This window comes from Sinocyclocheilus rhinocerous, unplaced genomic scaffold (genome assembly GCF_001515625.1).
Source record: "Sinocyclocheilus rhinocerous isolate Xijiao unplaced genomic scaffold, SAMN03320098_v1.1 scaffold349, whole genome shotgun sequence".
In the NCBI taxonomy this organism is placed as follows: Eukaryota; Metazoa; Chordata; class Actinopteri; order Cypriniformes; family Cyprinidae; genus Sinocyclocheilus; species Sinocyclocheilus rhinocerous.
This window is the reverse complement of record NW_015637137.1, coordinates 147,832-160,324: the sequence shown is the minus strand read 5'-3', so window position 1 is coordinate 160,324 and position 12,493 is coordinate 147,832. Positions and strand designations below refer to the sequence as shown.

At 35.8% G+C, this 12,493-nt stretch overlaps 2 protein-coding genes across 2 annotated transcripts; both read left to right on the top strand.

Moving 5' to 3' along the window:
• Window positions 1–2,225: 2,225 nt before the first annotated feature.
• otos2 (otospiralin 2) lies at window positions 2,226–4,463 on the top strand. The gene is made up of 3 exons (XM_016563433.1): window positions 2,226–2,289; window positions 3,872–3,889; window positions 4,279–4,463. Exons 1-3 carry the CDS (start codon window positions 2,226–2,228, stop codon window positions 4,461–4,463), a joined length of 267 nt encoding a protein of 88 aa, XP_016418919.1.
• Window positions 4,464–4,907: 444 nt separating this feature from the next.
• On the top strand, window positions 4,908–6,536 carry LOC107748565 (augurin-B-like). Its single transcript, XM_016563413.1, has 3 exons — window positions 4,908–4,932; window positions 5,479–5,579; window positions 6,308–6,536. The coding sequence occupies exons 1-3, from the start codon at window positions 4,908–4,910 to the stop codon at window positions 6,455–6,457; spliced, it is 276 nt and encodes a 91-aa protein (XP_016418899.1). The 3' UTR covers window positions 6,458–6,536.
• Window positions 6,537–12,493: the final 5,957 nt, after the last annotated feature.

The window sequence follows — 12,493 nt, the reverse complement described above, 5'->3', positions numbered from 1 at the left end:
AGCTCATGATCCAACGACTACAACATCATCTGTGAAACGGTGGAGCAGTGTGATGGCATGAGCATGCATGGCTTCCAGTGGCACTGGGTTACTGCTGTTTAGTGATGATGTGACAGAGGACAGAAGCAGCCGGGTGAATTCAGAAGTGTATAGGAATATACTCTTTGCCGAGATTCAAATGTACGATGACCCAAAACATACTGCAAAAGCAACCCAGGAGTTTTTGAAGGTAAAAAGTGGAATATTCTAAAATGGCCAAGTCAATCTCCTGATTTCAGCCCGATTGAGCATGCATTTCACTTGCTGAAGACAAAACTAGATCCTTTCCACGGTTATTCAAACAGCGAATAAATTATATATAGAAAAGTGGCATTATCACTAACATTGATCTATGGCGAGTTTAAGCACTCTCAAAAAACAAACAAAACTATCGTTATAATAATTTAATAAAAACGTTAGAAATGTATAATTATATAACGTTTCCTTTCCTCGGTTATTCAAACAGCGAATAAATTATATATAGAAAGTGGCATTATCACTAACATTGATCTATGAGGAGTTTAAGCACTCTCAAAAAAACAAAACTATCTTATAATCACTGAAGCTGTACACACTGTGAAATGAATCTCTTACTTACATTGTACGTACATCTGCGCTTTGTTGTTTATTATGAGAGAATTCGCAAGAGTCCGGTATTCAGTCAGCGAACGCGCGCGCACTCAACAAAACTGATGAGTTTGAACGATGACTCATCTGAACGCTTCTGATTGGCCATTGCATTCCTAAGCTTAACAGAATTGTGTGTGATTGGTTAAAATGCGCACCACTGTAAAAACGCCTAAAATGAAATACGGTGCAACATGAGCAGATTTTAATTTAATGCCGCAATCGACACTGTCTAGTCATATTCAACATTATCACTAACATTGATCTATGAGGAGTTTAAGCACTCTCAAAAAAACAAAACTATCTTATAATCACTGAAGCTGTACACACTGTGAAATGAATCTCTTACTTACATTGTACGTACATCTGCGCTTTGTTGTTTATGATCTCCAGCCTTACACATGCTCCGACTATGCAGTCATTGCCTGCAAAGGATTTCCAATAAAATATTAAAAATGATCATTTTATTTATGATTATATTTATTTGTCCAATTACATTTGAGCCCCTGAAAATGAGGGACTGTGTATAAAAAATGGTTGTAATTCCTAAGCATTTTATGTTATATTTTTGTTCAACTCATTGAATTAAAGCTTCAATTTAATCTTGTTTGTTTTATTTTAAATCTATTCTGGTGGCATACAGAGTCAAAATTATGAAAATTGTGCCAGTGTCCAAATATATATGGACCTAATATACTGTATATATATATATATGGTTTGAATCTAATTCTGTAAAATTTTCCAGTTTCAGTTGACAAATGTTTGACTACTAACCTCACAGAAAATAATAAAATGAGAATATTACGAAACACAAACACAGCTACAGTATAGAAAACATTTCTTGATCAAAATATCGGCCCTGTTTTTTTCTGTAAGTGCTTTTGTGACCTAAAGGGACATATTAGTTTAAGAGAATTACTTTTTCGTACATTTAAAATCTACTTTTCAGTAGACTTTTTATGTGCAACACAAAACTTCTTTTACAACAGATATGTACACAAATCTGTCCTGGAATGTGTTACAGTGTGTTAGTTTGAGATATTTCCACATGAAATGTTTCTTTGAAACTGACACACATACAGACAACGTTATATTCTAAAAAAGAGAGGTTGAAACCCTGAGAACGTTTTCTCTGAGATCTCTTCAGTCTGTGAATTCTTAGACAGTACGGCCTCTACTTTAACAAGGGATCCTTTCAGCTGTGGAGAGAAGTGTGAGAATCTCCTGCAAACAAAAAGGTATAGAGTAAACGAGCAAAGAAATGAAGGGTATGACATGAAAGGTCCATGTGAAAAGTAAACAACACTGTTCCAGCTCAGACTTGGTGTTCTACTTAAAGGACTGGGCACCAAGACACACCAGTCTCCAGGAACATCTGCTGCAGGTAATCTCAGGCAGACAAATAATGCACGATTCATTTCTGTGGTTACTTTAATACAAGTTTTTTTTTCTTTCAAAATGTTTTATGTTTGAATCTCTTTGAAGTTTGAAAATGGGTAGAAAAATGACTGTAGAGCCTTAAATTTAGTCTGTTGCTATATTACTTTCAGTGGGTGACCATGTTTCGTCTGTGTTTCTCACTCTTCCTGTGTTTGGTTTGGCTTGGACTGCTCTGTCTCTCAGGTAAGAAAAGCTGGGGAAAAGCTACATATACAATTTGGGGATGTATACATCACCTTTTAAAGTTTGGGGTCAGTGTGACTTTTTTATTTAAGTGAAACAGCAATACTGTGAAATGTTACAATTTATATAGCTCAATTTTCATCAGCCATTACTCCAGTCTTCAGTGTCACTTGGTCATTCAGAAATAATTGTAATGGGTTGATTTGGTGTTCAAGAAACATTTCTTACTATTATCAATGTTGAAATAGTTCATATTTTTAAAACTGCTTAATATTTTTGAGGAAAGTATGACACTAATTTTTCAGCATTCGCGGATAAATAGAAAGTTCAAAATAACATTTATTTTATAAATAATTTTTTCTAGCAATGTAAAAGTCTTTATTGTCACTTTTGATCAATTTAATGCATTCTTGCTGAATAAAAGTTTATATTTATTTTCTTAAAAATTCTAATTGACCCCAAACGTTTGAATAATAGTGTATGCAAATTTCTTTTGACATTTTTTATACATCTTCACCATTACTCACACTGTATGTTTCAGTGTGCACTGATATTTTGGTAATAATTTCTGTGAAGCCTGCATTTATAATGTATTTTATGGGTATTCTTAAGACATTATAATGTAATTCTCATATCTTGGTGTTTTCTCATAACTTGATCTTGTTAAAGATCTGCACAAGATGGTTGTTCATATTTGAGTGTTTTCTATAAGGCTAATATTAATTTCAGTTTGAGCTAGTTTAAGATTACTGACAACCCTTTTGCATCTAAACAACGCAATATGGTTTTGTTGATATTACAATAAAATAATTCAGCCACACTTTATATTAAGTAGCTATGGTGTCTTTATGTATTTGTGTCAAAAATAATGAATTGTTAGGTACTTACTGTGTTTGTGATTAAACTTTTGCTACTGTTGAGGTGGGATACTGGTAAGTGTTGCTATAATTTATCATGAGATGATACAATATAAGTTTTTGTAAGGCATTATGCATGCATTATAATGCATTAAAATACTCTTATAATGCATTATAAACAGGCTTCATAGAAAGTGTTACTGAAATTTTGTTTTCACTCTGAAGAGCTGTTACATTCAGTTCAAGGATTCTTCTTATAGCTCTTGTGAACTAGATAAGAATTGCAAAGATGGCAGAAATAATGTAAAAACAGCTAAAGGCTACCAGATTTAAGGCACTTTTTAGCTGAAATGTTCTGGCTTTGTCAAACATGCTGAAACTTCTGAAAGAAAACTGGCAGAACATTGAGAACAGACAATAGATCAACTGTTCCTCTCAAACACGGGACTGCTTACAGAAACAGACAGCTCTGCTTTTTTTAAACCTGTGTGTGTGCGCGCACACATCTGTGTGTGCATGCGCAAGTTTAACAGTCAGCCACTGCGAATACAGAATCTGTAATGTACAAGGATAACAGATGAATGGAAGCTTATGAATAATGTGATATCCTTGGCATTAAATCAATGCGAGCTTGACTAATGTAACCTGCCAGAACTAACGCTACGCTAGATTTTTATATTTATTCAATTATATATTAAATGTCCTTCTATTTATTTTCCTTACAGAGGCAGTGGAAAACCAAGGTGAGTTTTAAATTCTCTTTATAAATGGTTTCACTTGTGCAATGGGGTTCTACAATTGTCTAAAATATGATGATGGGGGGGGGGGATTATTAGTTATATAATCTCTTTTTATTCCATAGTTGCTGAGTCTAACGATTTAATCATATTAAACAAAACTAAAAATCTAAAAGTTATTTCTTTTAAGAAAAAAAATATTAAATTATTTTTTTTATGTGTGATAATTCTAAGAATTCTAATTAGTTACTTTTTTTAAATTTGGAAGACCTTTTTACCCATTGTACCTGATGCTAAACTGTATGATTTAGAACTGAACATTGATTTTCTGTATAAGGATCTGTTCTCGGATCTCTCGTGTTGACCTCTTTTTTGCCTTTCTGCTTGGCTTATAGCTGAATCAAGGGAAAAAAGGAGTGTGCCTAACTGGGCGCTGACATCTTCAGACTTTTTCGCCTGGATTGAAGAGTTGCGTTCTCACGCTGGCTATGACAAGATTGAGGAATTGGCCAGAACCTTCTGGGCTCACTTCCCTTCCGCCAGCCGCCTGGGTTACGACCCTCCTGCTCCAGAAGAATAATGCCGTCTGAGTTGGAGTCTGTGTTGTGGAGACCATTTGCCCCTTTCATTATGGCACATCTCTTGGAAAAGAAGACAAACAGTCTTTATTATTTAGCGTAACTTGATTTGAGCCAGGGCAAGATACCCTGAGAAAAGTTCATTTTATTTGTTTTGGGGGGGGGGGTTATGCCATTACATAAAACCCCTTATGTAATGGCATCCAAAATCCAGTAAAAGTATCTTGCTCACAAACTCTTTTATAGACAAAATACTTGCTCCTGATTCTTCTTTAAAATAAATGCATACTCTGGATTTGTACTTGCTACAAAATAAATAAAATATAAATGTATGCTACACACAGGTATGGTAGAAGGCCATATAACTATTGTTGAGCAGCACAACTGAGCACGCAGGTGTGCTGTTATCAGTGGGAATGCAGTCCAGGTGCAGAAAAGACCTCTGAATGAGGGTCATCCCCCTCGGGACAAGTACAGTACATGCAGGAACACGGTTTGACTGTAACAAAATCACACTATCATGTTTGGAAGCTTTTAGAAAATACAAAGAAATATAAACACATATCATAAAAGCAAATGTTTCAGTGATTCTCTTTTTAATTTTAACTTTATTTGGTTTGTTTGGATATTATTTGATTTTGTTGGTAACATTTTACAATAAAGTTCAGTCCATTTACAATAGTTAAAAAAGCCTGAAAATGTATCAATTAACAATCTATTAGTTAACATCTTGTGAAGTGAAAAGCTGTGTGTTTATAATAAACGCATCCATCCATATATCTGTGGATTTTGATGTGAGAGGACAACAGGTGGTGGACTTTTTCACTGGAGGAAGCATTATTATAGATTATTAGCTGATATTTTGGCTAGAAGCGAAGGTGTAAAGTTAACATGGCTTAATTATGGATTTGTTTCTTATAAACATAAACAACTTTTCACTTCCCAAGCCGTTAATTGATGGTCTGGAGTCGTGTGGATTACTTGTGCTTTATTGTGATGTATTTATTACCTGTCCAGATTTGTCACTCCACAGCCTCTGTGTTCAAGCCATCCTTCTCATAAGCATCCTGTCTCTCTGCTCACCCTCAGGTATGTCAGTTAAAGATTTCTCTACCATTGTTGGGCTTTCAGACACCACATTACAAAGTCGCTTCATTAGTTAATGGGGGAACTTACAAGCCTTGTAAATAGGATTTTATGACATAAAACGTAAAGGCCTGAAACTGTGTAAGATGTGAGACTTTTAACTCAGCTTTAAAGTGTTTCAATGCATGTGTAACAGTGACTCATGGTTTCAGCTTGATAAAAAAAGAAAGAAAAATAATTTATATTTTAAAATATTTAAATTCAATTCATTATTCATCGCGCCGGTAGTGACGTCATGGCTGTCGCCGGCCAAACAAGTTGGTGTTTTTTCAATGTAGGCTTCAGACACGGGTCACGACGAGGCGTTCCCCATAGCGACCCCTAGAGGACGCAGTGTCTCGTTCCCCTCAGGGAACCATGGTTACATAAGTAACCCGAGACGTTCTATTTGAAGCTTCAGTCCATATTCTTTGCAAATGAATGGAAAAATAAATTACCAGTTACATTACATACAGTATATTATAGTACATATACAGTAATTACCAGTACTTACATTTCTTCATTTGGGTTTGATGAGTAAATGATGAAAGAATGAAAAATGAATTCTCATTTTTAGGTGAACTATCACTTTAACACTCTCATTTTGGTTATTTGTTTATTTTCAATTTCTTTCATCAAAACCTGTCCATTTTTCCCCCTGAGACTGAAACTGAACTCCTGACATGATCCGTTGTCTCATTTCACCATTATGTATTTCCAGAGACTGGAGACTGATCTCTCCTATTGGATGGACCAGGCCAGATCAAATGACCAGGGCCGGCAGCATCATCATGATGAGAATGCACCTATGAGCCAACAGGACCCCAGTTCCTACAGACACGGGGCTAATGTCAATTATGATTACTATTAAAACCCCTAGAACCTAACATTCGCTGTGAAACCTGGAGACTATTGCCTGACTTGTAAATCACTCTAATGCTCTAAGGCAATGTACATACCACAGAACCTACAGTATGTCCCGTAGATGATGTGTCATTTATTTTTTTACTATGTGATTATGATTATGCAATTTCTTTAGGGTAAGCTAATCAAAATAGAGAGAGGAATGAATGCACATTGAATAAAAATAAGAGTGTTTTTTTCCTGTTTGTTTTCTATGATTGTATTACATCCTGACTGTATTGTTAATCTAATGATAGTTTGAAGTGGATGTAACATGTATTGTGACTCTGACACACTTGCACAGACTTGCTTAAGCATATACAAAAAGGATATGAATACTGATAAACATGACTCATTTAACCACACAATGAATGGGCTCAGATTAGCAGATGTAGTGATTTCATGACTCAATTCATATGAAGACCATAACATCTGAGGCTGAGGGTAATAGAAACCTCATTTGCAAAGTACTAATGAATAGAGGACAATAGGCAAAACATTTTGTTCTCCAGAATTCAGTTAATCTGAATTTTTATAAATAACATGTTCTAAATACTGTATTTAAACTAGACAATAGTTATGTCCCAATTTTGGGGCTGCATCCTTTGAAGGTTGCAGTCCAAGACTGAATGCAGTGGCGCAATGACGGCTGTCCTATTTCAAAGGCTCCTTCAAAATCAGCCTCAAAATGGTTCCTGCTGCATTACTTGGGAAGACTATCTCAAGATTTATTTCGAGGTGGTGATGACACAGGGGCAGCGTTTCCGTATGGCAGAGTATGGCAGTCGCCATACCCTAGTCAGGTGTGCCGTGGAAAATTATCCAAGCTTCATATCTCTATTACATTTTGTTATTATTATTTTAAATCAATCCTATTGGTCTTCCTTATGTCTGTTTGAGGGTTTTTAACAGATGAACCGGTTTTTTGAACCGGTTTATTGAAACGAACTGTCCGAAAGAACCGGTTCGCGGAAAAGAACCGGACTTCCCGTCACTATTTTACAAATATTTAACCAATGAAAAGTATTCAAAAGAGCTTGTGACTAAACCTGGTAAAGCCATTGGATGGATCCTCAAACTGTCAGCGAAACTTCATATCTTCACCCCGCCTCCATTAAGAATGAAGGGTCGCGCACAAACTGGAGACAGATATCCACTTGTTCGCTATGCAAGGGTAAATAAAGAACTGATGTTTGAATAAGTACATCGTTTTCTTTACTCAAACGCTATGTCTATAAAGGCTGATGTTTTTTTGTGTTTGAAGAGCGGAGAAGAGTCTTAGCATTTGCTGTCTAGCTGTAGCCAATATAGTTTTGTACGTTTTAAATATCCTGTGCATATAGCGCTTCATCGTTTAGGCTATATCATGAGATTTTGGCCAAGTGTATTAAACAGTAAGAAAAACTAAGCGCCCATATTGCTACAATAAATCTTATAACATGTAAGTACATAATGCGATGCACTTGCTAATGACAGACAAAACGCAGATCTACGTCATTCGCTGGTCAAAAATCTTGTTAATTCCATTTTAGCTTGATTTTCATAAAATGTTAAGTGCAAGTGTCTAATAACTCCACAATACCAACTCTGACAACGCAGTGTTTAATTATTGAGAAAAAAAAAAGTTTTCCCTTTCTATCTTTGTTTTTTTCCTATATTTCACTTAGTGGTGTGCCGCGGGATTTTTTTTTTTTTTTAATCAAAACTGTACAGTTTTAACAAATCAGTTGGGTAAATGATTCAATGACTCACTTACAATACAATGACAGTTACTTTTGGCCACCTGCTAGCTTATCTGTGTAACCTGCAGACAGGGTCACTGAATAATCCCCACCTGTAGTACATTAACAGACATCTTGATTGGAACATGCAAACATGGAAGTTTGAAAATGATAAAACAAAACAAAATAATAATAATAATAAGAAGCAGAAGAAGAAGAAGAAGGGGTCAGTGTTATTTTTTTTTTATTTGAACTTACTTTCATTCAGCAAGAATGCATTAAATTGATTAAAAATGAGAGTAAGAACATTTAAAATGTTACAAAAGATTTTTCGAAGAACACTGGAAAAATGTATCATGGATGCCACAATAATATTAATCAATAAAGCTGTTTTTACACTGATAATAATAATAAATGTTTTACAATGTAAAAAAAAAAGAAAATATTTATTTTAAAACGCATTTTTGATCAAAAGTGCAGCCTTGTTGAGCATAAGAGACTGTTTTGAGAGTGTTTTTACATGTGAAAAAAAAATATATATATATTTTTAAATCTTACTATCCACAAACTGTAGTGTAAACAAACCAAAAATATGACATTTCTGTCATATGGTGCTCCAAACATCCTGTAGGTTTACAGTATCTACAAATATAGGTCAAAATATAAAGACCTCTAATGTTTTATGATCAAGAAGAATAACCAAGAACAGACCATATTAATTGTGCAGGCCAGACGACAAGCTTAGGGGGCTTTGAAAGTTATTGTTGTTCGGATTTGTTGAAGTCTGTTTGGTATGTTACTTAAGGGTAAAAATCAAGGCCCATAGTTTCATTCTGTCAGGGAATAGACAATGAAACAAACCTAAGTCTGAATCAGGGCTTTTTTTTTTCATCTTGATTTTCACCACTTATCACAAACAAGAAAATTAAACGGTGGAAATGTATTACAGATGTTTTAAACAATAGAATGTTTTATTTACATTTTTCATGTTGCACTGACGTTCCACACTTATTATCCTTATTACGCCAGAGCAAAGAGCTGATACGACCATTGATAAACAGCAGACAAAATCAATTTGTATCATACTGCTGAATGTTCTTGCATTCATCTGTTATCTGTCACATCTGTTATTACAGTAATTGTCCTAGTAATTAGGTCTTTTATCATGTGTGCTTCAGAAGAACATATGAAACTGTGTTTGTCTGGTAGATCATTTTTTATGCTTGAAAGTGTCTGTGTGAGTGTGCAGATGACAGTGTGTGTAAACTGCAGGGTTGAAGTATAAAACTTCAGTGGATCAGAGCCCTGGTTTAGTTGTCATCCTGATGTTATTGCTTCACAATCCTTCATTTATATCCAGCTCTCTAAACTAATACTGTAGGTTTCTGTCTTTAGCGCTGAGGGATTTGTTATATAACACTGCTACAAATACCAGTGCATTTGAAGATCAAACACACCTGTGGAAACCCTATTCTTGACAATATTTCAAACAAAAATACTGCTCAGGCGTTATTATTATATCCAGACATACTCGGTAGTCTGTACCCTTTTGACCATGTTTAACATTCATCTTTGTATGTCTTTATTTCATTTGGTATTATATTTTGTTCTCTATTCATCTTTCTCTTTAACTTTGTGCCACATTTGAGTCATCACTCCATCCCCATCACAGTTGACTTGGATTTTGAGCATGGCTTTATTGATTTCCCTTTGAGGTGTCAAGATTGTATGCTACAAAATGCATCCAGTGTGTTTTGCATGTAAAAATGCACCATGATGTCATGGTTTTGTGGCTGAGAAATTCACCCTTTAATTCTTCTGGCAGCGATCATTAGCTGATGAGCTGGAAGAAACCTCGTCTGTGTTCTTGGCTCTTGAGATATCTCCTGTTTCGTTATCTTAAAAGTGATAATGTGCTCAATAATTCAGTGTAGTCATTATTAGAGTGATGGAATTGTGGTCTTTAGCAAAACGTAGCTTTGCTAACCTTCAACAGAGAAATGGTGATTGCAGAGAATTGATAACAGCCCAAAGGCATTGCTCTCTGCATAGTGCTGGAATCAATTACTGTCAACTCACATCTACAGAATGCTTGATCTGCTCAAAGACTTGTGTAGAAGGCATTAATGAACCTGAGCAGATTCTATTGCTTAATAGTCCCAATTGAGGTGTGTGTTCCATCAAGGGTTCGTCATGTGACACACAGGAGCCACAACAGCACTTATGTTTTATTTATTTTTTCCTGTTTATTCGAAACACTCCCAAACGCATTAACTATATCATGAAATATCTTGATTCTCACCTTTATAGATTATGTTGATCTATAGTGGCCGATGGTCAAAGTAACCTAATAATGAAATCTATTAACTATGCATAAAAACCCGTCTGTTTTCTTAATTAACAGATATGGGTGTCATGCCATAACATATTTTTAATACGACTGACTTTATATTTAATGTGAATTTAACATTGAAAGTTAGGCTACTAATCATAACACTTTAATTGTACAGAAAGAGAACATTTACATTATCAAAGAACATTTTCACTGACAGTCTATTTCAATCACTCTCAAAAACTCCCATTAAAATCACTGAAGCGGTTTACACTATGAAATTAATATCTTACAGATTCGTACACATGTTTGCACTTTGTTGTTTCTGACGAGAGAATTCGCCAAGAAGAGGTATTCAGTCAGCGAGCGAGTGAAGAAAACACCGGCATTTTAGCGATGACTCATCTGAACACCTCTGATTGGTCATTGCATTCATAAGCTCAACAGCATCCTGTGTGATTGGTTATAATTCGCAGTGCTGTAAAAACGCGTCTGTATCTGGCTCAGCGCCAGCAAGCAAAAGAAGATTAGCATTTAGCAGCTTATGATATGACACACTGAACGTTAATCACGCTGATGTGATTGTATTAAATGTTGGAAATATGAATCTGCAATTTTTTTGTCTTTTGGAAGCTGCATTCAAAATCCACATGGCTCAAAAATCTGAGGGAGCACGTGCCCCCACTTTGAATGGGCATGACGCCTCTGGGTGTAGGGGTTGGCTTTCAGAATAGGGACAAGTCAAGTTCTAATAAGGGAGCATCCATTTATGATTTTGATAAATGTAATCATATACACATAATAAGTTGTTATTATTGCACAGTGTTTTATAATATACGATATACTGAGGTACAAATGTGTCACTGTTTCCATTAAGTATTAATAGCATTTAACACTATTTACATTTATTGCAAATAGCATCTAATTAGCCTACTATTGAAACTTAGAAAAGAATACACCTTTTTACTATTTAGAGCATACATCACTATTTGAACTTTGTAGCATTTGGACCAATCAGACACACAACTATTTGTTATATTTAACAAATAATCCCTAACACCCCCTCACCCAAACAACAAGCCAACTATGAGGGTCTATGGACCCTTCCCCTGAAATGCATCCAACACCTCAGAAAGGCAGAACTCGTTCATGTAACCTTACCTATACCATGTTTGGTCTCTATATGAATTAGTCTTCGGATGATCTAATTGAGAGTGTATATTATATGTTTATACCTATGCAACATATTAGTGTTCTAAGAATCTTTAGTAGACTTTGCATCAACATCCAATCCAGTTACATATGCAAATTACCGTGTTCGGAGACAAAGAGTCATAAACTTTCCCTCCAGAAGTGCAAGTCACCATTGGCTCTTTGACCCCCAAGAGGTGTGACCTCCACAGAACTTAAAAGGCCTCACTTCAGTGACCCGCCTCGCTTTTAGTCTCTTCACTCATCTCTCATCACCTTCCCGTCTGCTGGTTGCTAAGTCCCAGAGCTGACGCAGCCGCGCCTAGCAGACCTCGACAACTGCAGTCTGCAGGTCTGTTAGATTCAGAGAAGATGAGGATGTGAGCTAGAACTCTTCTGGAACCCTTAAATTTGAGCCAGGCTTCGGCCTTGACTTTCCATTCATCAAAGATCCTAGGATCTCAGCTGATGTCTCTCTTAGCTCTTCTTCACTTTCTACCTGGGAAGAAACTCCTAGTCACCATCGAGTCAGAACATCTTTGGAGTTCATCACTCTTCAAACCCGGAAGAACGTGATCGCAAGTCCAAACCTTGAAACAATCAAGACTTTCATCCGAGACTGGATCCGGACACTCGTCAACGACCAAGGCAATGCAAGTATCGTACATTTAACTAAACGAAACAGAGGTTTAGTATAAGCTATAGACCCCGTTGTAAAATGGCGCTGAAGGTTTCACTCAAAGGTTAACTGACTCCTTTT